General features: G+C 40.8%; 1 protein-coding gene across 1 annotated transcript; it reads left to right on the top strand.

The window, feature by feature from the left end:
- The first annotated feature begins 64 nt into the window (after window positions 1–64).
- EXOG (endo/exonuclease (5'-3'), endonuclease G-like) lies at window positions 65–20,485 on the top strand. Its single transcript, XM_017826514.1, has 6 exons — window positions 65–289; window positions 1,620–1,769; window positions 4,010–4,149; window positions 5,885–5,961; window positions 8,995–9,109; window positions 19,893–20,485. The coding sequence occupies exons 1-6, from the start codon at window positions 142–144 to the stop codon at window positions 20,352–20,354; spliced, it is 1,092 nt and encodes a 363-aa protein (XP_017682003.1). The 5' UTR covers window positions 65–141; the 3' UTR covers window positions 20,355–20,485.
- Window positions 20,486–23,097: the final 2,612 nt, after the last annotated feature.

The following is a 23,097-nucleotide window of genomic DNA, read 5'->3' as shown; positions in this document are numbered from 1 at the left end:
CACAGCTCTCGGTCCAATCTCTCTGATTTGGCTCATTCCCCTCACGCCGCGTTCCCGCGCTGAGGCGGGGCCGCCCTGGCGGGGCCGGCAGGGGGCGCTGAGGGGACAGCGCGGCGCCCGCCCCTTCCCGCCGCCGCCGCCATGGCGGCCCTGCCCCGCCACCGCCGCTTCCTCGGCGGCTTCGTCTGCGGGGCCGCGGCCGGGGCCGCCGCGTCCTGCTGGGCTGCCTGGCGGCTCCTCCGCAGCCAGAGCCAGCCTGAGCCGAGCCCCGGGCGGGCCCCGGCAGAGGGTAAGCGCTGCGGGTCGCGGGGAGGCCGGGCGAGGCGGCACCATGGTTCCGCCGGGCGGGAGAGGCGGCGGCGCCTCAGGGCGGTTCCGCTCCCCTCAGCCGCTCCTGCCCTTAAACCCTCTCCTTATCCTCACAAATGTCTTCTCCCTCCCCTCGGAAGAGTCTTTTCCCTCCTGTCTTCCATCCAGGAGTGCCCAAAGCGGGCCGGGAGATCGGGGTGGGGGGAGGTTTCCCCAGTACGTGCGCCAGGCTGTGGGGCGAGGAGGGTATTTGGGGATGCTGGGCTGTAACTTGTCATTAAAAGCGCTTCCCCGTGCGGCTGCTCACGCCAAAGTGTTGGTGGCAGAAAAGAAAACTGGGTCCATTCGGCTGCCAGGATGGCTACAAGTGTCCCCCGTTGCAGTGGGGGAGCACAGAGCATTTGTCCTGTATGATCTGACAGCATCCCCACAGTATATGCATGCATATATATGAGTATATATATATACATACACACATATATTTAGTTTTAAACACACAATTCATGCCATAACTAAACTTCAGCTATAGCTGCCTGGGATGAGCCAAGGCCGGTCCATCAAGTCTGTGCACCTGGAGGTTTGGGGGATGCAGGTGAGGGGAGGGAGTGTTGAAGGGCATCCGAGGGAGCAAATGGTTTTCTATACATCTGAAGACTGTAAAACCCTACCAGAGCATTGGAAAACAGAGGAAGAATGGCTCTAAAGACCTGAGTGGCTTTTGGACAAATGGCTAGAGGATGAGGAAGGCAGTGAGATGGATGTAAATATTCCTCCGTGAGAGAAAATTGTTGCTTGCAAAAACAAAAAAAAGTGTCTCAAAGTGAAGCTTTTTCATTCATTGAGAAGAGTGTAAGTGTTCTCAGTGAGGGCAGGACTTGTTTTACCCAACTCACACATCTCAGTTTGTGAGGCAGAGTGTGATTTCCAGCTCCAAAGGGTAAACTATGTGTGTCTGTAAGTCCTCACTGCCTGTTCTGTCCCTAAATATCTGATAGCTTTTATTCTGAGGGCCAGCACAGACTGATTGCTAGATATATGCATATGTGTGTAGGCATTACAGCAGTTGAGTTAGTCCTAGAGCTGAGACCCTGATGTTAAGACACAATGGAAACCACAACTATTTCGTTAGATGAGAGTTTCAGTGGGGTAGCTCTCTTAATATTTTTTTAGGTCTTAATTGTGGCAGTAACCTCAAGTAATTCCCTATACAGTATGTTTACACCCACTGAGGTGATTTTCTTACTGTCTTGTTTCCGATTGCGTTTCTGATCACGTTTCATCTTTGGATGGCTGTTTATTTTTCTCCATAGAACCAGTAGAAGAGGCTCTGCTGGAAAGATATGGATTCCCTGAGGCTGGAACAGAAACCAGATGTTACACAAATCATGCACTGTCTTATGACCAGGCAAAACGGGTACCTAGATGGGTGATTGAACATATTTCAAAACAGAAGACCCTGGGTATGTAGGTATTTATTTACTTGCACTTATGATGCACAGAATGGGCTTTGCTGTTCACAGAAGGTGGACCCTGGAGCGCACAGGGAGAAAAATCCTATAGTGATCTCTGGGTATGGATTTTTCCACCCATTCACAATCCCACTGGAGGCAGAAGGCCTCTGGGTGGGTGTCAGCTTCGTGGCATGAATTATTAAGGCTGATGTTACCAGTGATTTAAGAGATCTGTCACTGCAGGTTGGCAGGGTTCTTCACTATTATTCCTCTGCTTGGCATTAGTCTGGTATTGAATATACAACATCTGTAGTGAAGATACACTTGGTCCAAGGGCTGAGTATGAAAGGAAGGAATGAAGAAGAACTAGAGTTACCTTCTGTGAGAAATTTATGTTGTGAAACAGTCTGGAAGATCAATACAGACGTATCAGTGTGAACACCCTAAAATTTTGCAGGAGGGAAGCTTAACTTACCTCTTTTTAAACATGAATGGAGACAACAGGAAACATTGAAAATTAAACTTTCCGTACCCGATTCAGACCTGCAGAGTTGCTCTAGTGCATAAAAATGGCTCTTGCTTCCTTAGCTGGTGTAGTTAGTTCTGAGGTCCGGTTTATGTCAGTTTAGGTGCTGCCCCATCTGTGGAGTCAATGCCTTTCATGGCCAGTCCCTTTCATCTACAGATCTTGGAGATTTGCTCAGGATGGGAAGAGAATGTCCATTTGTGAGATAAAAATGGAGCAAAGGGCATCAACAGTTGTAATTGTTCAGAGCTAGAGAGGGCATTACCTACTCACTGCAGCCATTATTTACTCTGGTGCAGTTCTGTTTTATTTTCTGATGTGCATTATCTAATACTCTCTCCCCTGTTCTTTATGCAAGACAGAGGCTCAGTGATTTTTTTGCTGTCAGTTGGTGAATGAAATATGAGTGGTATACAGTCATTGTAAATTAAGTTTATAGCATTAGTTCAGTTTTTATAAGGCAGATTATTAGTAATGGAGGTAACTGTGTAATTGTAAAATGTTTTATGAAAGCAATAGCCCTCTAAATATATCTTAATCACTGTCTTCAAATTACCTTTCAAAATTAAAAGCATGATCTTGAAAATATTATAACCAGCCCCTAAGTAGCATTATTGATTCCACTTCTTTCTGAGAAGAAAACAGTAATTCCAGGTTTACTTTCAAGTGGGCCTTAAAGGCTCTGAATTGTTAAAGTGTTTTCCAAATGACCAGATACAACTAACCTGCAGGTTGAAATTAAGTATCTTGAGGCATTCAACTGTGATTTATGCCTGTAGCTACTCTAATTGAGATTTGAGGTGGAACTGTGTTGAAGGGGGAAGGTTGAAAGGACATGATGTAAAAAAAAGGTATATTTTATTGCTAAGTAAGAACTTAAATGTTTAAAAAACACGGTAGGAAGAAATCAGCATTACATGTAAATGGGCTGTACAGAAGTGATTACAGAAGAAATTAGAAATTTTTGTAAAAGCAGTGAATAGAGAATAAACGAATAAATCTTTCAGGTTTAATTGATAAATTACACTTTGTTTTAAATACTGAAAATAAGAATTCTGTTGTTTTGCACGCTGATAAACTTGTCAGATGCTTCCTGAGCATCAATCCTCTGTTGAAGTGTCATGTGACATGCTTTACCATAAAAGAAAAGTGAAGCTCTTTCCTTCTGCCTGCACTGCAGAAAGATGCTCTGATCACCTCTGTGTTCTGGCCTTTCCTCCCTGGACATACACACAGGTGGTCAGCAAAGAAAGGGAATTGCTTACAGGCATTGGTTTCCAAGAGATGCCTTATCTATGTGCATGCTCATTTTCCACCCCTTTCCTTCTTCCTTGCGGTCCTTTCATATTCTTGTGTTCTTCTGAGAGCTGCCAAGTAGAGTGTGTCCCACACTTTGTTCTCAGTGCAGAGCACAAGGAAACACAGGGTGCACACGTGCTCAGGGATAATACTGATGTGACAAAAAGGCCAGAGTGGATACAGTTTGTGTGTGTGTGTGTACAGTCAGCTGTAGAAAAAAAAGTAATTTTAAAAACTAGCACTGATCACTACTGAAAGTTGCTCCTTGCGTTGTATTTTTTATGGTTGAGGAGAAAATATCCAGTTTAGATTAATGTGTTGAATACTCAAGTGTGGGTCTTCCATCAAGATATGACAGAATTAGATCTTTTTGCCTTGTGGTTATGTTGGTTTAATGATAACCATTTAGTGTGTTATTCCTCAGGTGATGCAGACCGAAGGCACTGTAAATTCAGACCAGATCCCAACATCCCTCTGATGTTTAGTGCTGCCAATGAAGACTACCTTGGGAGTGGATGGTCACGAGGACACATGGCACCAGCGGGAGATAACAAATTTTCAACAGTAGGATTTTTCTTCTTCTTCTTCTTTTTAATTTGTCTTTATCCATTGGAAAGGGTCAAAAGACCCTTTAAAGTAATGCATGACATTCCTTTTGCAGGTTTTTTTTTTTTTGAGGTGGAACATGATCTCATTAGTGGTGCACAGACCTGGATTTGAAGTTGCTAGGTCTGTTCCTGACTGAGCACTGTAGGATGTTCTCACAGTCTGCTTCAGGCATCTAAAGCAGGTGCATCCTCTGATGGCATACCTCTCTTCATTAAATCACACCCAAATTAGCTTGTCTGGCAGAGATGATTTGTTGTATAGTGTGGTGTTAAGCAAGTCTTCTCAACCCCTTGTATGTCTACCTGTGAAATAAAATTATAACCTTAACCAAACAAATCTCCAAAGTGTTTTTGAAGCTCAGTTAGAGGGAAATGGGGACAATGACTTCATTCTGGCCAACAGCTGCTGAGATGTTTAAGGCTGAATTGGGCAAAGCAAAGATGCTGTTAAGTACTGTTCTGTATTGGCAAGGGGATTGCCTGGATGATTTAAAAGGCTTTTTCCTTTCTTGCAACGTGTATGAGGTAAATTAGACCCTTCATTTGCCGTAGTTTTTCCAGTCTATAAAATGTCTTCACCTGCCATTTATTTGAGCTGTAAGAGAAGTATGCCCTAATGCCCTGGCTGACTTACAAAGCAGCCTTGAATTTATTGGATCCTTGTGTGAAATGTGCCTAATGCAGCAATTTGTTAATTAAGAAGCAGTTGGAATTTGTATTTCTGCCAGGCAGGATAGAATTCAGTGGGGCAGAGTGACAGCACAGTGGCATGTGGTGAATGAAAGAACCAATCATTTTGTTTCTACTGGAAGTTTCTTTGTTGTTATTTATTTGTGTTATCTGGGGAATTTCTGCTGGTGATCTCCCTGTGCAGAGAGATACTGGACATGGCTTGAAATGGAGTGTGATGATACAATCTTTCAAATACAGGATTTTAAAAATTTAATTTCACAGTTTAGTTTGGTGCAGGTAGTGTTTCCTCATTACCCTACTTAGAAGTAGTAGTATGTGAAAAATATTGGCAAGTACAGGACCTATGAAAAATCTGGGTTAAGATCTTGGGATTTTTTTCTCTGTGTCTCCCTGCATATGCCTCGTTTTTTAAGCACCAGATCCTTCACATCTGGAAGTATGTGACCTTCTGTTTAGAGGTTTATGACACTTTAAAGATAAAATTAAGCAGATATGTAGATATTTGACCATTATGGTCTCAAAAATCATTTCATTGCCTTCATGTTATGTATTTGTAAAATATGGTTGAATATTTTTAATAAAGAAAACCTTTTCTGGTAAGGGAAAGAAGAATTTAGCCATTAGGCAGACAAAGAAATGAAAAACATGGGTGAACGCATCCTTCCCATTCAAAAAGAAGAATTGCTGGTTGCTTTCAAAGACATTACAAAACTGACACTGGGTGACATCGTAATTCCTCTGCCTCTAGAATTGGCAGTTCTCATGCTGTTTCTGCCAAGAAAAAAAAGTAGATAATTTTGCAAGGTTTCACCTTAGTTGTGCACCTCTTAATCCAAAATAATTTTGTAGGTGTTCTGATTTAGGTTTTATCTGACCTTTTGTGTTAATAAATGTTAAAAACTAAACTAGGAATGGGATTCTGATCCAAAAACTACTACAGTGTGTTTTCATCTCATAAATGTTTCAATGAAATTGTATTATTTTCTTTCTCTGTGCAGAGAGCTATGGCTGAAACATTTTATCTGTCTAACATCGTGCCTCAGAATTATGAAAACAATGCTGGGTTTTGGAACAGGTGAGAAATTACTTGTAAGTAAACCAAGTGAAAAATACCAGGCAGTGGCATAAATCAAAAAGGCTTTATTTATAAAGCTTCTTCACATCCAAGTATTCTGGAGCACTTTATCTGTAGAGATTATAGGAACTTCCTCTGGAATGAAAGGCAGCTCAGTCCTCACAGTGCAAAAACAGTATAATGACTATTTAGTTTTTTTATTCAATCAAATTGTAGAAGACATTTATTTAGAATATATAAAATGACGACTTCTGGCTGATGTGGGTGAAAGTACCAGGCTTAATATCTCTGTCCTTAAGGAATGTTCAGTAGAAGCAAGGAAAGGGTTTAGATCTTCCTCAAAAACCTGCTTCCAGTGTGAGAATATTCAGATCTCTGTGTGTGGACGTTGGTTCACTTTGAGTCGGAGAACTGAGCGCTCCCCACTGAGTTACCACCACTTCAGGTCTTAAATGTTTCTTTAGGTACTGGCTTCCAAGTAGCACCCAGGCAGGTTCTCTGTCACTTGTGAGCACTGACTGGAGGTGCAGGGCATGCCTGATAAATTTAAACTTTCTTCCTGTAAGGTATTTTTATTCTTTCTTTCCATTGAGCAGAGGAAAACAGTAAAAGTAGCATTCGTCCAGTGCTTCTTGCATGGGACTTACAGAATGTGAAGGCTCAGAAACAGGAGGGGAAAATGATGAATTTCTCAAGGTTCAATCAAGGGAAGGTCAGAAAAATTATGTAGAGTGTTTCACTAAAGATCCATCAAAACTGCATCATCGTTCAACTACACAGTACTTGCCTGTTTTACAAGACTGCATATAAAATCATATGAGGCATTCAGTAAGGTTATATTATAGACAAATAAAATTACATACCTTTAAGAGTTTGGGTTTTTCTTATTTTATTAACTCAAGTATTTGAGCATAAATTTTCCTTATACCAAAGCTGGGCATTTGTACCAAGTCAAGGTGGGAAACCATCTTTATTTCCCTTAAGCAGGATCTCTGCCCTATCAGGAAATTCTGGAGAGTGTTTGAAAATTTCTCCTCACACTATCAGCCTTGCAATTTAAGCAGCTATTACCACTTTTTCCCAACCCCAGCACCCTGTTGCCAGAGTTTAAATACATGAACAAGGCAGTGGTGCCACTTTTTTTGTCAGTCATTTCACATGTGTTGTGTCCTTTCTTGGCTCCAGTACTCTCTTCTCTTGTTTTAATTGCTTGCTTCTTGAATTTTCTTCTGAGGTGCAGGTAGGCAGTGCAGCTTAGTCAGTTAAAGTGTCTGTTTTTTTCTAAAGGGGTGTTTGCCCTCCAGCCTGGTGCTTTTGATGTTTTCCCAGTTCCAGCTCTGGCTCCAGCCAACTGTGGTGAGTCAGTTCCATTTGCCAGCCCAGTTAAGATGATTGTAATTTTGTTCTGCTTGGTTACCTAATCTTTCCAGATTAGAAGATTGGATCAACTGATGAGATGAGTGCAAGAACCAACATTGAAGATGGATTAGAACTGGTCAGCTGGGACAGACGAGGGGAACAGTAGGAAAGGGGAGACAGGAGCAAGCTGTTAGATAGTAAGCTGCTAGATTGGCTCAGTGTTGTGGTCTAACTGCACCTTAGAATTCCTCATTCTCTTCCAACCAACATGCATGCTTCTTTCTTTCCTGATGTTTGACTGTCACTTTCTGTCTTGTTGTGAGTGTAATTTCATGGTCACCATAATCTGGCCTTTGTCCCTGCTGCCACCAAAAGCAGTTTCCTCCCTAGCTGCATTTATTCCCATGCTTTCCTTTTGCCACTTGGTGTTTGTATTGCTGTGCTGTGAGACAGCCTGAGGAGCTGAGCTGCTTGGAAGCAAAGCTGGTGACAGCAAGAAAAAAAATTAGCTTGTTAATTCTTTGCTGTATCACATGAAGAAAGGGCTCATTCCTACTCATTCTCATTTGTGGGGCTCGTTCTTGCTGATTTGATTTCTGTGAGCTGATTTAACTCACTAACCCAGCCCAAAAAAAGGAAATATCGGTTTTGTTCAGGGTTGTTGATAGACAAAGAGTGCTAAAGCGACCCAAGGGAGAGGTATGAGGAACAGGGATGAGACAGAGAAGGGGATGAAACCTTCCCCCTTTCTGAGGCAGCCAGATTAGCTGGGTTTATCTGTCTGATATTCTGGTCTGTTTGTCCATTTGTATGAATTGCAGCTCTTAACTTTGTAGAGGACCAGTGGGTTCTTACTGTGGGTGATTTCTGTAACAGTTGGGGTATTAGATCAAAGGCAGGCTACAATCATAGAATCCCAGGATGGTTTGGGTTGGAAGGGACCTTAAGGATCATGTAGTTCCAATGCCCCTGCCATGGGCAGGGACACCTTCCACTAGACCAGGTTCCTCCAAGCCCTTTCCAACCTGGCCTTGTTAATATTTTGTTTTATGTAAAATCAGCATGATCCAGAAAATTCCTTATTTGAGAAATGTTATAAGCTGTAAACTGAATGAATTAGTTTAAAAAGTAAAAATAATTATATATTTCTGGAAGTATTACTTAATTTTTGAAGTTTTATATGTAATAAAAAACTAGACTTAGTGGGAGTGGCACATAGAAACTTTTCCCAGTACTTGCTATGGAAAGAGCTGTGTCCTGCAGGGTGTTGATTCCTTAGGGAGAAACATACAAATCCAATAACCTCTCAAAGTAAGAACACCACAACCTGCTGTTCAAAACAATTTTATTTTACTAATCCCAAGTGACCATCAACAGTATATTTCTAGTGTCAGGTGTGGGAGTAAGTAGAGAACTCAGCCATTCAGACAGGTGGGAAGGCTGCAGAAACCATTTTCAGATGTGTGCAGTAACATGTCTGTGAATAAGTGAACCTGGCATAAGTGGGAACCATAAGTTGAGCCTGCTTTTTTACCTTCTTTGGCTTGGGAGTCAGTCACATGAAAAATGCTCCCTGACTTTCAGTAGTTCATCCTTCCCTTCACAGTATGTCTCAAAGATTATCATGTCAGGTTTTCCCAGCTGACTTTTCCTTATCTGACAAATATGTTCCAGAATGGAAATGTATTGTCGGGAATTGACTGAGAGATTTGAGGATGTTTGGGTAGTTTCGGGACCTCTGACCTTGCCTCAAACAAATGATGATGGAAAGAAGAGCGTTACTTATCAGGTATGTATATATGTTGCTTGGTTAATAGTGCAATGGTAATGATTTATTTATTTAAAATTGATATGGTAGCTTGATAAAACAAAGTTGGACATCTTAGTACATGCAAAATGTCCAATATGAGTTTGGACAAGATCAGCAGAGATGTTACGCCTATACATGAAAAAGTATAATTTTAAAATAATTTGGTTTATTTACAGAGAGATCTATTTCATGTCTGGTCACAGTCTGCAGTAAAACTGTTTTCTGAGTTGTATAATTCATGGCAGTATCTAAGCAGAGAGTTAGTGGGGTTTGCTGATGTTCAGGCATCTATTTAATTGTTTATTTCTTGATGTACTTTAGAAACAGTGCCATACAAAGGTAGTATGGGTTTCTAAAAACTGTACAGGGCATTGGAATGCCTGTGCTCCTTTAATTTCACAAGCACTTGTTTGGTGATATCCCATAGGCAGCACCTGGATGAGGCCTTGCAACTGAGATTCTGTGCATGCCAGAGTTAATTGGAAGAACATTCAAGTTCAGTGATTAGACTGAATGCAGTCTAATCACTGGTCCATGGTACTCACACCACCCTTCTTTTAGTCCCTTATTTTTATTACCTGCTTAAAATACTCTGAAGATTTAGGATTGATCATGCACAGTCTCTAGAAAGCCATCACTGGTGGACAGATAGGAAAGGATATCAAGTTGAGAGGTGAATTTATTATTTATACTCTGACTTACTCTTTGTAGGCTTGTGTTTAGACATCTGTAGGGTCTAAGTGTAGTAAGTTATTCAAGGGAGGTTACCTTCTGCCCCCTCTGCAAGGAGATGTTATTGCTGTTTTCAGTTGCTAGATGGAAGCTGTCATAATGCAAATAATAAATGCTGTGTTTTGCACCTCTTGAAAAAACACTTTTCCTTGAAAATAAGTACTGGGATCAACGCAGCTCCAGCTTGTGAGTGATTCAGCTGTCCAACTTGTTCTCTGAGGAGCAATGGATGAGCTTGCTGTAACAAGTCTCTGTTTCAAAGGGATATGAGAGACACAAAAGAGAGAGATGTTCAGCTTTCAACAGTGGCTTATTTAGTGGTAAGATTTAGGCACTATTGCTCCATTATAAATACACAGCTGATTTCCATTTGATTGAACTTGGAACTCAGTCATGATAAAACGTGATTTTTCCTGTTTGCTTTTACCTTTTTACTTCTTGAAAAACTGTCCCTTATGTCCCCACCCACAGATGTCAAATCTTGACTGTGACAAAATCTCAGCTTTGGGTTTGGATTTGTTGTTATTTTTTTACCAGACAGTCATGTTATGCATATGAAAATGCAGTAATAATAATTTATCTTTTTCATGTTCAGTGGCAGTTCCAAATTTCACCTCTCACCGCATCTTTGTGAGGAAGGTGACAACTGTGCTCGTTTTCAAGGGGATAAATAAGCCATGGTTAAGGGATATGATCAATGTCACATGATAAGTTGGTGACAAGGCCAGCATTAGAGTGGCAGTCATTCCATGACACCCAAATGGAGAGTTCTCACTTCACCATTTCCCACTATACTTTCCAGGCCTTTCTCTGCCTTTCTCTTTTCTGCCAGTGCTGACGACTTTTAGATCCTGCCACAAAATGCTTAATTACCCAGTACAATAGGAAACCACCCGTACTGGGTTTACTGGGCTTGTTTTATGCTGCTGGAGGAAGATGGAGGCAGCACACAGAGTAGTCCAGTGCTTCCTGGTGACAGCATGAGATATGTCCAAAAGCACATAGCTGGGAGCAGGTGGGAGATGTTCCCTTTCAACAGTTTTCAGCTGAGCATTTGACTCACTGTCATGCAGAACGGTACAGAGTTCTCCAGGCTTGCACAAAGCTTGCTGGAACTTACTTCCTTGTAGTTGTCGGGATATTGCATTTATTTTTCATCCTTAAAAGTATATATTCATCTTACATACCAAAGAATTAAAAATCCTGAGCTGACGTGAACATTTTATTAGTGGAAATCATTTCCAGGAAGAAGTTGAATCATCTATCAACTGCACCTATCAACGGCTTCACTTTAATCTTGGTCATCTTTTTCTTGTTTTTCTCTAGAGAAAGTGTTTAATTAGAAGAGAAAGATTACATTTTCTGAAAAATGACTGTCACTCTCCATTCCTGGTTTTGAAATATAAATTTTAGTATTCCACAGGTAAAAATGAGTGCAGGTAGTGTGTATTACTGTCTTTATTCAAAATAACTTCATGCCAGGATATGGTGATGAAATAATAGTGGCACAAAATGTCCATGCTGCTTTGATTATCATACTGTTCTGGTTTTGTCTGTTTCCAAGATGTCTTCATTATCTTTGGGCTTGATGACAACACTGGTTAAAAGACCAGTTTAATCAGTTTTGGTCTTAGTATAAACTAGAAAGTGAAGTTCAGTGTTAGATGGAAAACAGTGGAATCATGGTGTTCATGTTTACATGTCACCATTTGGCCACATTCATAAATCCTTGTACTCGGTTTCCTACGATGAGAATTCATAAAGTAAATTAATTTTTATTTAAGCTGCATTTAAGTGCAGGTGGGAAAAGTAAAATACTGATTTTGTGGTGTTTTTGTTTGATTTGGATCCTCTTTGGCTATGCTCTTAAGTCTAATTAAATACAGGCTGAGAACTGTTTTTTTTTTCTTTTATTTTGAAATGTCTTTATGGCTTAAATTCGTGTGCTTTCCATTGCAGTTGTACTTCCAGGAGAGAGACTTCACAGTAGAGTGGTGTGTTGGGTTTTTTGGATTTGGGGTGGTTTTTTTTTTCCTTTAATTGACACATGCACTTAGAGGAGGGAACACAGCATGTCAAAGTGCTGGAGAGTTCTTTTCAAGCACCATGGATATAATGGCAGTCCTTGCCATTGATTTTGGTAGTCTGAGATTCTGCCCCTAACCCAGGAAAACTGAGGGTTGTGAAGGAAAGATATCTCTTAGCTGTCTTTCAGAGTGAACTCTGCCAGGTTTATACAAGTGACTTGAAAATGAAAGGGTTTTAGCCCTCATTGTTTGGGCTTGTGAAGCTGATGTGAGATGTCCCTTTTCTTTGTGTGTGCTGTTCAAGGAGAGGTGCTGTACTGCACACAGTGGTGCTGCAACTCACAGCCTGTAATCTGGCAATGAGACTGTTAAGGCTGAGCTCCTTTCTAATGTTTTTATTCTCTCAGACTAGAACTGTGAGGAAAAAAACAAAAACACATTAGTGCTACAGTGAATGTGTCTGCACTGATTTGTTTCAGATCCTCTTTTCTTCTTAGTTTCCTTGTTTTTGGCTAAAGGAGTGGTGAAATCTGTATCCGTGGTTTTACATGCTGGTGTTTTTCTCATCAGACATCCAAAAAGGTTATTTTTAGATCACTATAGAGGAAAAACAGAGCATTGGTCATGGCTTTGTTCCCAGTTCCTGCTTGGACTCTGGTACCATTTGGTCTTTAATTCCAGAAAGGGAATTAACCTTGAACTCCTTAGATGCCAGCATTGTTCTATATATTGGCTGAACTTGTTTTATCCTCAGATATGTTCTGTCATTTCGTCTATCTCCAGTGGAGGTTTTTATTGCAAAGAGTAGATTGATGGCCGTGCTTGGTATCTGAAAAACATATTTTGAGAATATGTGTAAAATAGAATGCCAACAGGAAAAACCTGTTCTGTGTCATTGGAGAGGCAGATGCAGGTTTTTCATCTTTGTCCAGATCAAATCAAAATGACATTGTCTTGTTTTATACGTTACTGCTCTCCAGTGACTGTCACTTTAGTGATTTTCCTCTGTCAGCAGATTTGGAGTTTGAAATACAAATTTTGCAGTAATTCAGCTATATCATGCTCAGTGCTCCACCCTTCCTATTCCCAATGCCATAGTAGTAAACACTAATTTAAGAGGAGTCAGCTGTGGTTGGCAAATGCAGTTTAGATAACATTTTCTTTGTTGTTTGAAGAAGACATTTGAGTGTACTTTTTACTGATATACAAAGTTCATGCTGGAAACTTGTTTGCTGTTGAATTTTCCAAGCTGAATAATGAGGCTGGGCCAGAGATGCACAATAACTGGGCCAGAAGATGCAGTTATTTGTCCTCTACATCTGTGGCAAATAACTGGGAAAAAAATTGCACTTATATTGCAAATATAAGATGGTACTTTATGGTTTTCCCCAGTCAGCTTTCAAAACTAGTAGAGGTTGTCTCCTACCAAGATACTATAGGGGAAGGAATCCTTCCTTGCTAAAGGAGGAAATAAACCTGGGAACTATTACTTGTTTGTTGGCAGCTCCAAGGGGTCTCAAGGCTTCACAGGTAACTAATGGATCTAAGGTCCATTATACACGTCCCATAAACTTTGTGCAAAGGGCTCATCTTAGATCAGCTGGTGGAAACAACCAGGGCTCTTGTCAGCCCTAAATGAGGTACAAATGAATGTAATAGACACTGGGTTAAGACTGGAGGAGAAGAGACACCAAAATTGCAGGATAGAGTAATGGGATTGCTTTTTTTTAGCATTGTGCCCATCCCAAAGGTTTTGTTATTACAGGGAGAGGGGTGTTAGGGACTGTGGTGGATTCAGTGTTAAGTAAGCTAAATGGATTCTGTGGAAGCACTAGTCTGTCATCATGTAAATGCAGTTTATTTTATACATAATGTGTACAAACACCCTCTTTGTTAAAGAAAAATAAAAAGGGAGTTGGGGTGTCTATCTTTTAATGCCATAACTATGTATTCAAGAACAGTTTGGTTTTTTACCATCTCTTATTTATTTTGTTTTCTTTCCTTTTTAGTTTGCCAAATGATTTGGCAATAGCAATCAGACCACCAGCCATAACAAATTAAATTTTTCTGAAGCACATACATTTGCATTCTGGAGTGCTTGTCTCTGCAGATTGTTACTATGAATTTTATCTGTAGTGTTTTCTGTATTGCTAGGTCTGCCTTCACACCCCTCAGTTCTACTCAATGCCATCTGACAGAGTTCCCTCAAATATTGGGGGAAAACACTATCAAAAGAATCAGTGCTGCCTAACACAAATCCAGAAGGAACTGGAGTGAAGGCAGTTAATGCTGTCACAATGATCAAGTAAATAAAGTAATACTGGTAGCAAAGAGAATTGTTTGTACTGCCAGAAAGTCTGTTTCTACACAGAGTGTGGTATCAAATTGTAATAAAGCTCTGGGTTTTCAAACCTGGGATCAAATCAGCAGGAATAATGTTATTTCTACAGTAGAAGACCTGATGGGCCTTGATCAGTATCATGCTTCAAGTTACAGCTAAAACAAAAAGAATGGTTATTCAGAGAAAGCTGCAGTCTTACTCTGAGTGACAGGAATGATGTCCTCGAATTCTGTCCACCAAGAAATGTGATAGAAGTGTTAATTTTGTTACTGCCAGATGCAGTTGGAAGTACTGTATCACAGAGAACTGTGTGTGCTTGTTTTCACTCAGTTGTGTTTGCAGTGTGGCTCTGTCTGAACTCGGGTTGGGACTTCACAGAGAGCGAAAAAAATGGTTACTGGAGTGTCAAGGGAATTTCTGGAGCTGTCCTTTTAAAGTGTTTGATGATGGTACCCTCTGATGCAAGGACTCTTCAGTGTGTGCTGGCATTTAAGGCATGATTGAATGTGATTTCTGTTTACCAGGTTCTAAGAGAATTGTGGATAATTGACAATCCAGAGCTGTCTCTGGCTGATCAAGGGCTCGTTAGTCTCTTCTGCTAATTCTCTGCACAGTTGATTTTCAGTTTCTAGTCACTAGGTGGCAAAGTATCACTTTGGGATTCACGAGTCCCTTTAAAAACGATCTGTACCCTTTCAGAAGAAGATAATTTTCTTACCACTCTGAGAAGCTGTAACCAGCCCAGTGTAAAATGAAAATACGATAACATTTGTGTGTGTTTAAAATTTCCGGTAATAGTAACACTCTGTTTTCTTCTCATGTGGTTTCAACTGTTCTGCCATTATACTTCATATATTCCTTTTTTTCCATTCCTGTAAGAATGGAGTTTTCTATCTCAAAAAATCCAAACTGACTTTTTTAGGGACTGCTTTGCCCTGTATTTATCTGACTATGACCTTGAAGGTGGCATTGGTTAATCCGGATGCTTAAACTTACCCTAGATGCCTTTAGCAAATGTCTTCATTATATATTGTGTTATTTAAGGGCTCTATAGATATTATCAAATTTTTCCTTCCTCTAATTTTATAAGCTGGAACCAAGAACAGTATTTGGCCAAAATTGCAGGGAAAGCCAAACTTAAGACCAGTCCCCATCCAGTGACTTGGCTGTGAAACCAAATTTATCAAAGCTCACTGAAATCTCTCTGTTTTAAGAAATCATGTTACTTTGTCCTTATCTGTCCCTGTGAGCTCTGTAAGTTTGTATTATAACTGCTTAACAACACGTTTGTTGTTTTAGCAATGTGTAAACATCTCTAAATGTCAGGAATTGCACACATTTTAATGGCCTGTCCTCATGGCAGCTGTCCAGGTTTAATTGGGCATTGAGAAGAATAAAAAATTGATACACACTTGTGAAATGTCAATAACAATGTCAATAACAATAGAAAAATAATAAACACTGTTCTGAAAATAACTTTATTATAATGCTGCATTATTAGATGACACCACTTCAGTTGTAGGGCTTCCGCCAGCACCAGATCACCAAAGAAACAAAGCAAAATTAAAAGGAACAAGCAGCTGCAAAAAGTTAGGGCAATGCACATTTTTACATTGAGCTGATACAGACAGCAAAGTATCTGAAATTTCACACTGGTTTCCCAAATGATGATGGGAAAGAAATATATTTAATGCTATAAAAAGAAGCTTTCAGCTTGATTGCTTTTTCTTTCTTCGTGTTATGAGACTGTTGAAAATTTGAAAGATTAGGCAAAATTTTATAGCAATAGCAAAATAGAAATTTTCAGATGATTGCAGAAAAATTTTTCTTGTGACCTGTTAGCAACATGGTGTGAAAGCATGTGGGACAGCAGTGATTTCAACAGGCCACTGCTGTATTTTCTTGCTTGTATTAGTCCACAAAATTTCTTTTGGAGTCACAGATACTATTAAAAACTGCTGCTCTTCTCCAGCTGGGACAGAGAGCTGTTTCAGGCATTGATTGCTGAAAGATCATCTGCTGCCTGTGGATAGACAAGCACAAATCAAAGTCAACATCTGTGCATGGATAATCTTAACCCATTTTCCATTCTGTTACAATAGGAGCATATGCTCTCTGCCTCTGTTAGGCAGGCACTGAGATAAATGGGATGGTGCAGATCCAGTGATTCAGACTGCTGAAGTTAGGGAGGAAAATCCTCTAGGTGGCAATAGGAAATGGGATTGTGGAGTTTGTTTTTGCTAGCTATTGCTTCTGTTCCAAACTTCACTTTTGCAGAATCACACTTCACTTCTTTCCCTGGCAGTTGAGCTGAAGGGAGAAGAGGGGGGCAACTCTAGGAGAACTTTTATCTCCAGCTTCTCTATCTACTCCCATAAAAAAGCAAACTGTGGTATATTACAGAGAGTAATGATGGAAATATTTTGGTGTGCTCCAGAACTGCATTTCCTTTTCTAACAGAAATCGTTGGGTCACACTGACTTCATAAATTATCGGTGATGCACCCTGTGCATAAACTGCAGAAACCCCCCCATATTTATGCTTTGTTATGCACATTTACTCTATCAGAGCAATCAGGGACTGTCCTTTGATGGTGTTCTCCTCCAGCCTGTTTTGAGTAAGGAAGGGACACCTGTGGACTGGCTGTATGACAGGGTCAAGTTGATTTTAATCACTTTAACATATTAACGCTCAGTGAAGTAATTGCAATAGTAGTTTACTGCTGTTCAGAGAACTGGTATAAAAACTGTACACTGCTTAAATTTTATTGAAATTCTCAGAAGAGAGCTTATGTGGAACTAAAGTGGTACATAAATTACATGTCTGGCCATTGCCTGGATGGAGTTGAATTTAGAGCTACATTTCTCAAAAGGCCAACCCTTCCTTCATTTTGAACTGGGCCTCATTTTCTTTCTTCCCTTCCCTCCTTTGTAGTTGCAGATACTATGAATAAATGTGCATTATTTTGCATAGAATATATATATTTGCATAATATTACATAAGCACAGGGTCTGTTTTCCCTTAACACCCACTTCAGGCATTCAGCGTTTCCATCTCATACCTCACTGTTCTGTGTGCAGCTCTATTCATTCCCCAGCCTTTCTATCCACCCACTCAGCCCTCAGACTCAATCCCCGGTTCCCTCTGCTTGCTCACTGCACACAAATTCACCTGTTTGTTTTACATATGCCATGTACCCCCTAATTGGAGATTCTTGTAGCAGCTCCATCTGCATGCTCACCCTTCCTCTGGTCTTTTATCCACCAGCCCGAGGATGCTGGGATGTGGATGTGTGTGTGGGAGGTGTTGAGAGGGGGAGGGAGCTGAGCTAAGGAGGACCTGTATTTATATGTATATGTATGTATTTATGGTGGGAAAAAGTATGTGAAGAGGCCTGGAAAAGGCCATACTGCTCAGGAATGCTGCAGGTCAGGAGGCTGTTGGCCCCGGATGAAGCTGAGGAACAGGGTTTGGTCTCACTGCTGCCTTCTCTCAGGAGGCTACAGCCCTTTCAGGGAACTCTGCAGCTGTGCACAGCCTCTTCCTCCACTTCCTCCCCACCCTAGGAGTGTGCAGGGGGTGGGAATGCAGTGTAGGCTCTGGAAGCACCCTGCTCCAGGGGAGAAAAGGAGCTCCATCCTTCTGCCTTTGGCTGTGTCATCACCGGAGCACCTGAGTGAACACAGAAATATGAACTCCCTCCTGTCCCTCTCAGGGATTTTTAGGCTTCTTGGCTCCCTCTCTCTCAATCCAATGTGTTGCATGTACTCCCCAGTTCGAGTGCCACTGATCTCAGGTAGGTTAAACTCCCAACACCATCTTGTAATTCAGTTTTAACTCACCAGATACAACAGTTATGTTGCAGTGTCAGTTTTAGTGTGTTTTAGAATTACCTGTGCATCAGTCATTTTTGATTATTTATGCCGTGGAGCTGTGACTCTTGTTTCACCCACATGGAATTCTAAATGCAAAGTGCTTTGACACTCAGGAGCTCTAATTTCCCCATCAAGACACTTGTCATCGTTGGAAGGGAAGGCAGAGTTGACATAACCAGTTTCAATGACTGATGTCTAGACAGTGTTATTTGGGAGAAGGTTGGTGGCATAAGCAAGATCATTTTTGGAAAAAAAACCAAAACCAAAAGGCAAAAAGATCAGAAAAGTTTATACTGCAGCAAAGCCATTAAATAGCCTAGTTTATGGAAGGGGAGGGAAAATATTTTGGAACACAGTAAAGAAATCTAAGTGCACATATTTTCTAGAAGCAGTAGTAATGTTTCTACTATGTTATTGCACAAAACATTAAAAAACTTTATCAGAGGTTTCCATTTCTCCTGAAGGTACTTTCTCTAGTTTTGGTCTGACCAGGAAGACTTAAAGACCAGTCACTTAAAAAACTGGCAACAGAGGTAGAAGACACACTTCAAACACTGAAAGAATTCATAACTGAAATTAGTTAACTACCGTTGGATCAGTAGCCACAGGCAAAGTTTAGTTTTAAAAACACATTTTCTTTTACAGAAGGGCTTAAAACGCTCAGAATAAAGCGTCTGTAGGAAGTGTTTGTTATGTGATTGAGTTGTACTGAATATATGAATGGACAAGGCATGTCTGAACTGATAACACTGGATTAGTTTGTAAAATACTTTCAGTTAATGTGATCAGTTGTGGCAGTATAATAAATACCTACTTTCCCTGAAATCGTATTTTAACTGTGTCTAACAAAAGCTGTCAAAAAAATCAAAACAAGCACTCTCTGGTTTTGCAGGTATTGCAAATACTGGAAACAGTACCAAATTGCTGGATTTTATGTATAAAATAAAATGCCTTTGTAGTTTTTGTGAGACATCTTCATCTTTTTCTTCTGTTGCCATTAGAATAAAAATAAAAATTTGAGCAGGGTGCTTATAGAAGGGTTATGCAAAACTCAGGTTTTCCATGTGTGAGCCTGTTATACTCTGTTAATGTGACAGATTCAGTTCAGCAATAGTGAATTAAAAAAAAAAAGCCTAATGCAGTTTGTGCACAAGCATCTCTTTTTGACTCCTAGAAAGAATATGTTTGTCAGCAATAGGTGTATTCCCTTGGACTTATCCCCGAACAAGGTGGGGGATATACTGTGTATGTACATGTGTGAGCTTTTAGTAGATTTTATGTTAAGTCAGAGTCCCAGTCCTCTACTCTTGGGGCTTCACTTAAATTCCTGGATTGTGGTCTGAGAGACACAAGAGAGAACCCAAAATTTACGAGCTCTTAAGTTAAATCATAGTGAATGTGTAGAAGAAATCAATGCATTTCCTTTGGATACTTCTCTTCCAAGAAGATACTGAGTCACTGAATGTACTTTATGTACCTGTGTATGGGTAATAGAGATAGAAAAAAATAACTGACAGAAAGTAAAATAGAAGTTCCTGATCTGACACTTCCAAATCATGTAGGTTTTAATATGCATTTCAAATCAACTCCACTATAAGTTATTATAAAAAGGAGAGAGGCTCCAGAGAGAGGGAAAGTGTAAATGTGCTGCTTAGGGACATGGTTTAGTGGTGGACTTGGTGGTGCTGAGTTAATGATTTGGCTTGATAATTTTAAAGGTCTTTTCCAGACTAAACAATTCCATGATTCTGTGATCTGTATTTGTAACACACCTTTCCTTTTGCCAGGTAATTGGAAAGGATGATGTAGCTGTACCATCCCACCTCTACAAGGTGATCCTGGCCAGACGGAGCAGGACGTCAGCAGAGCCCTTGGTGCTGGGGGCTTTTGTGGTGCCAAACGATCCCATAGGCTTCAGCCACCAGCTGACTGACTTCCAAGTAAATATTGAAGACCTGGAAAAAATGTCAGGTTTAGTTTTCTTCCCCCAGGTGGACAAAACCAAAGAGGTTAAAAATATCTGTGAGGTGGATACCTGTAAACTGATGGGCTTCAAGGAATTCACGTTGTACATCACTGCTCGGAAAGTGCAGAGTGCCCGTACCTTGCACCGGCTGGAGAAAGCCATGTCAGAGTTACAGGAGGCAGGAATTGAGCCTGATGAGTATCTTCTAAAGCTTTACAAGAAGAAGGAAGAAGAGCTACTGCAGGAAAAACAAGGAGCAGCTAGAGAGGGGAAAGCTGGCTAAGTACGTGTTCAGGAAGATGTTTGGGGTTTTGTACTTTGAAAGGGGAACTGAAGGCAAACACAAAGACAAGGGCTTCTTGAATCATCCTTTTTTTGAGTTGTGAAAACAATAAAGAAATATTTGGAAGCTGATGGGTTTGGAATAATGTTCATTCTTGTGTAACATGATGCACACACGTGGTTTGCTGCAGTACTTAGATATGGGAAGTGTAAACAACCCCTTTCTGGCGTGAATAGATCACTGGACCTCCAGGAAAGGCTTTGTGCTATTTTCCAACTGAGACGTCAGACTTGGGGTTTGTATGGAATCCCTTCTAGGAATATCACAAAAATAGACAGTAGACACCTTGGGAGTACAACTGGAACATGTTTAAATGTAATTCTGCCTGCAAATTTCTCTCGCAGAAATGCTGTAAAAGCAATGGAATTTTTTGAAAATTAAATTAATTTAGAAATAGTTAATTTAACTCTCTTTTATCAGAGACCTGTAAGACGTAATCTGGATCACTTATGGTCTTCACTTAGTTGTGTTCACCAAAACCTCTCCTGAGCTTGTGTGCTTTGGATACTTTAACATGTCAGTAGCTGTCAACTGGTGTCATTTGCAGCAAACTTCTCCCATTTGTGTATGGTTCTGCAATTTTTTGTGAAAAACCCAATAGAACTAGAGTTTACACAAGATGGTACCGGTGTAGATTGGGTCTTCTTGAATTACTGTAAGCTTAATGTTTCATTTTCACCTGCAAGTTTGGATAAATGTGTTTTCTTGCATATTGTTTGATTTGAGAGGTGAGCACTGCTTGCTTTTTGGTTGTGGTAGTCACTCACTGGCTTTTTTCCCAGCACCTGTCTTTGGAGTATAAACTGTGCAACAAAACTTCTGTGTGAAAGGAGAAGATTGACTGAAAATGCATTTCCAGTTCTGTTTCAGCAGCATAAGCTGTGCAACAAAAGTTGTATGTGAAAGCAGAAGATTGACTGAAAATACATTTCCAGTTCCACTTCAGCAGCAACTGATGTTGCTCAGATTGAATGAAACTGCTTGGGAGATTTAATGAAATTTTTTTTCCATTCCTTTTGTGCTTAATTTGGGTAACTCATTGTTACTTGTATCCTCTGACATTTTACATTTGGAAAGAAAGAGTAAAAACTTGACATATTTAGAATTTTTTTTCATGGTAAGAATCGATTTATATTTGGAGTTGTGCGATAAAAACAAAACACCTTCAGTAATTTTCACATGAAAGAAGGGTCATGTAGTGCCAGGCTGAATTGGGCTGTTTTCAGAAAGGATGAATCAGGAGCATTATTTGGATGTTGTGAATCATCAGCTGGGTGTTCCTGTAACCGTGTAGTTCCCTTCATCTCTGTTCAGTTGTGGTATCCCAAAGTAGATCTCTTTATAAAGCAGTCATGGTTCCCATGACACTTCTGTGTTTGCCAAGAACATGTGCACAAAATCCAGACATTTAAATTCAGAGAAATGTCACTAGCTAAGGACATCATAAAAGCCTACTGCCCACATAAATTAGAGAGAAATTGGGCAGAATCCTGACAAAATGTTTGCTCATTTCAATTTTAGCCCAGAACTGTGGTTGTAAATCGTTATCAAATGTAACAAAACAACAAGCCACGTCTGCCTTTGCAGAACGTGGGAGGTGTCCGGGTGTGTTGCCTGGAATAACAAAGTTCCAGATGCTTCATGTGCCTCTTGGTGGTCTTGTGTGTGCTTCACTGGAGTCCAGGCAGCCTTTTGGCACTGCAGTGGTGTCACCCTTTGGAAAAGGTACCTGGTCATTGCCCTTTGCATTGTCTTTCTTCTTCCCCATTATTTAAATTGTTTATGGTTTTTAACTCAGCCTTCCACCTTCATCCTTTCACACCAGAGGTTACAGATCTCTCCTGCAGCGCTCACGCACCCGTGGGCAGCTGAAACAGATCTCAGTGCTACAGATACATGTCCATCTACAGCAAAAACCTGTGTTGGGGCAGTGCCAGGTGTATGTGAGGAGCTCCAGGTATCATCCCTTGCTGCTAACAACTGGCCACTGCGACAGCAGAAATGCCCCGTGTGACTCTGCCTCTGTGGAAGCTACTCTGGGGACCAGCTGCTGCCTCGCTGGGTACCTCCTCGGGCCTTATGTGCCCCCTTGGATTCCTGCAAGCCCCAATTACCATAATTTCCGTGCCTCGTGGCTTAACCGCACGGACTGGGCTGCCTGTATCATTTTCAGCTCCGTTTGAGCGTGGTTGGTGTTCCACAGCTCCCCTCGGAGGGCGGCAGCGGGTGTTGAACCGTGAAACCGCTTCCAGCGCTGCTCTGTGCCAAAGAGAACGTTCACCTGCTCCTCTCCTGCTGGTTTCCTGATCTCAATTAACTGTGGAGTCTGGCATGTGGCAAAAAAATGAGCTTTCTTTACAGTAGGAAATGTAAGATGAGTAACAGCGAGGGGGTGAGGCTTTACACACTTGTTTGAGCCACCTTTGTAAGTAATTACTTCAACACCCTTTGTGAGAACTGTGCTGGTGCCTGTGTCCATCTGTCATTCCTGTTGCAGAATTAATCACATACTTCTGTAATGACAATGGGAACCTCCGTGCTGCAGCTAAGCAGCAGGAGTCCTGGAAGTGGAGAAGTTTGTTCCTCCACTTTTCAACTGTGTTTGTTTTTAAAGCTAAATAGCCAAATTGCGAGGGAAGTTGACAACTAGGTTGTCCACGGACTGATACAGTGATTTTGTGAT

The sequence above is a fragment of the Lepidothrix coronata genome, unplaced genomic scaffold (genome assembly GCF_001604755.1).
Source record: "Lepidothrix coronata isolate B3197 unplaced genomic scaffold, Lepidothrix_coronata-1.0 Scaffold128, whole genome shotgun sequence".
Lineage (NCBI taxonomy): Eukaryota > Metazoa > Chordata > Aves > Passeriformes > Pipridae > Lepidothrix > Lepidothrix coronata.
Note: the sequence above shows the minus strand (reverse complement) of the source record. Positions and strands in the feature narration are given on the sequence as shown.

What these genes read in the sequence shown, in the direction of transcription:
- EXOG (XM_017826514.1), top strand. Translation starts at nt 142, where the DNA reads ATGGCGGCCCTGCCCCGCCACCGCCGCTTCCTCGGCGGCTTCGTCTGC. An exon ending in GAGATAACAAATTTTCAACA is followed by an intron (nt 4,150 to 5,884) that starts GTAGGATTTTTC and finishes TTCTCTGTGCAG; the next exon opens with AGAGCTATGGCTGAAACATT. An exon ending in AGAAGAGCGTTACTTATCAG is followed by an intron (nt 9,110 to 19,892) that starts GTATGTATATAT and finishes TCCTTTTGCCAG; the next exon opens with GTAATTGGAAAGGATGATGT.